Source organism: Passer montanus, unplaced genomic scaffold (assembly GCF_014805655.1).
Source record: "Passer montanus isolate IOZ18808 unplaced genomic scaffold, ASM1480565v1 scaffold1002, whole genome shotgun sequence".
Classification (NCBI taxonomy): Eukaryota; Metazoa; Chordata; class Aves; order Passeriformes; family Passeridae; genus Passer; species Passer montanus.
Genome location: NW_024356528.1, coordinates 1027 through 1871, shown reverse-complemented (window position 1 = coordinate 1871; position 845 = coordinate 1027). Strand labels below are relative to the sequence as shown.

Genomic DNA, 845 nt, shown 5'->3' with positions numbered 1-845 from the left:
CAGGCGTTCCTGGGCCCCGAGAACCCCGAGGAGCCGTACCTGGACGGGATCAATTACAATTGCGTGGCCCCCGGGAAGCGATTCCGGCCCATGGACAACCTGTCCGGGGGGGAGAAAACCGTGGCTGCGCTGGCCCTGCTCTTCGCCATCCACAGGTGGGACCCCAAAACCCCCGGGGGGACCCCGAAATCCGGGGGGACCCCGAAATCCCTGGGAAAATCCCAAAATCCCAAGGGAAATCTCAAAAACTGCAATGGAAATATCAAAATCCCAAAGGTGGGACCCCAAATCCTCCCAAAATCCCTCTCCTCTGGCTGTGCTTGCCCTGCTCTTCGCCATCCACAGGTGGGACCCCAAAAACCCCCGGGGGGACCCCAAAAACCCCCGGGGGGACCCCGAAATCTGGGGGGAAATCCCAAAATCCCGAGAGAAATCCCAAAATCCCTGGGGAAATCCCAAAATCCTGGGGAAAATCTCAAAAATTTCAGGGAAGCTCCCCTGGCCCTGCTCTTCACCATCCACAGGTGGGACCCCAAAAACACCCGGGGGGACCCCAAAAATCCCTGGGGAAATCCCGAAATCCTAAGGGAAATCCCAAACACTGCAAGGGAAATCCCAAAATCCCGAGAGAAATCCCAAAATCCGGGGGAAAATCCCAAAAACTGCAATGGAAATCCCAAAATTCTCCCCCACCTTTGGCTGCCCTGGCCTTGCTCTTCGCCATCCACAGGTGGGACCCCAAAATCCATCTGGGGGGACCCCGAAATCCCGAGAGAAATCCCAAAATCCCAAAATCCCGAGAGAAATCCCAAAATCCTGGGGAAAATCCTAAAAACTGCAATGGA

General features: G+C 55.9%; 1 protein-coding gene across 1 annotated transcript in view; it reads left to right on the top strand.

Annotated features, from left to right (window-relative positions):
• LOC120504787 (structural maintenance of chromosomes protein 1A-like) overlaps window positions 1-155 on the top strand; it is a gene marked incomplete at both ends in the record, with an annotated part of 4835 nt that extends 4680 nt beyond the window's left edge. Inside the window, 1 exon segment of the mRNA XM_039714640.1 lies at window positions 4-155. Within this exon segment, the coding sequence (XP_039570574.1) occupies window positions 4-155 (152 nt within the window).
• Window positions 156-845: the final 690 nt, after the last annotated feature.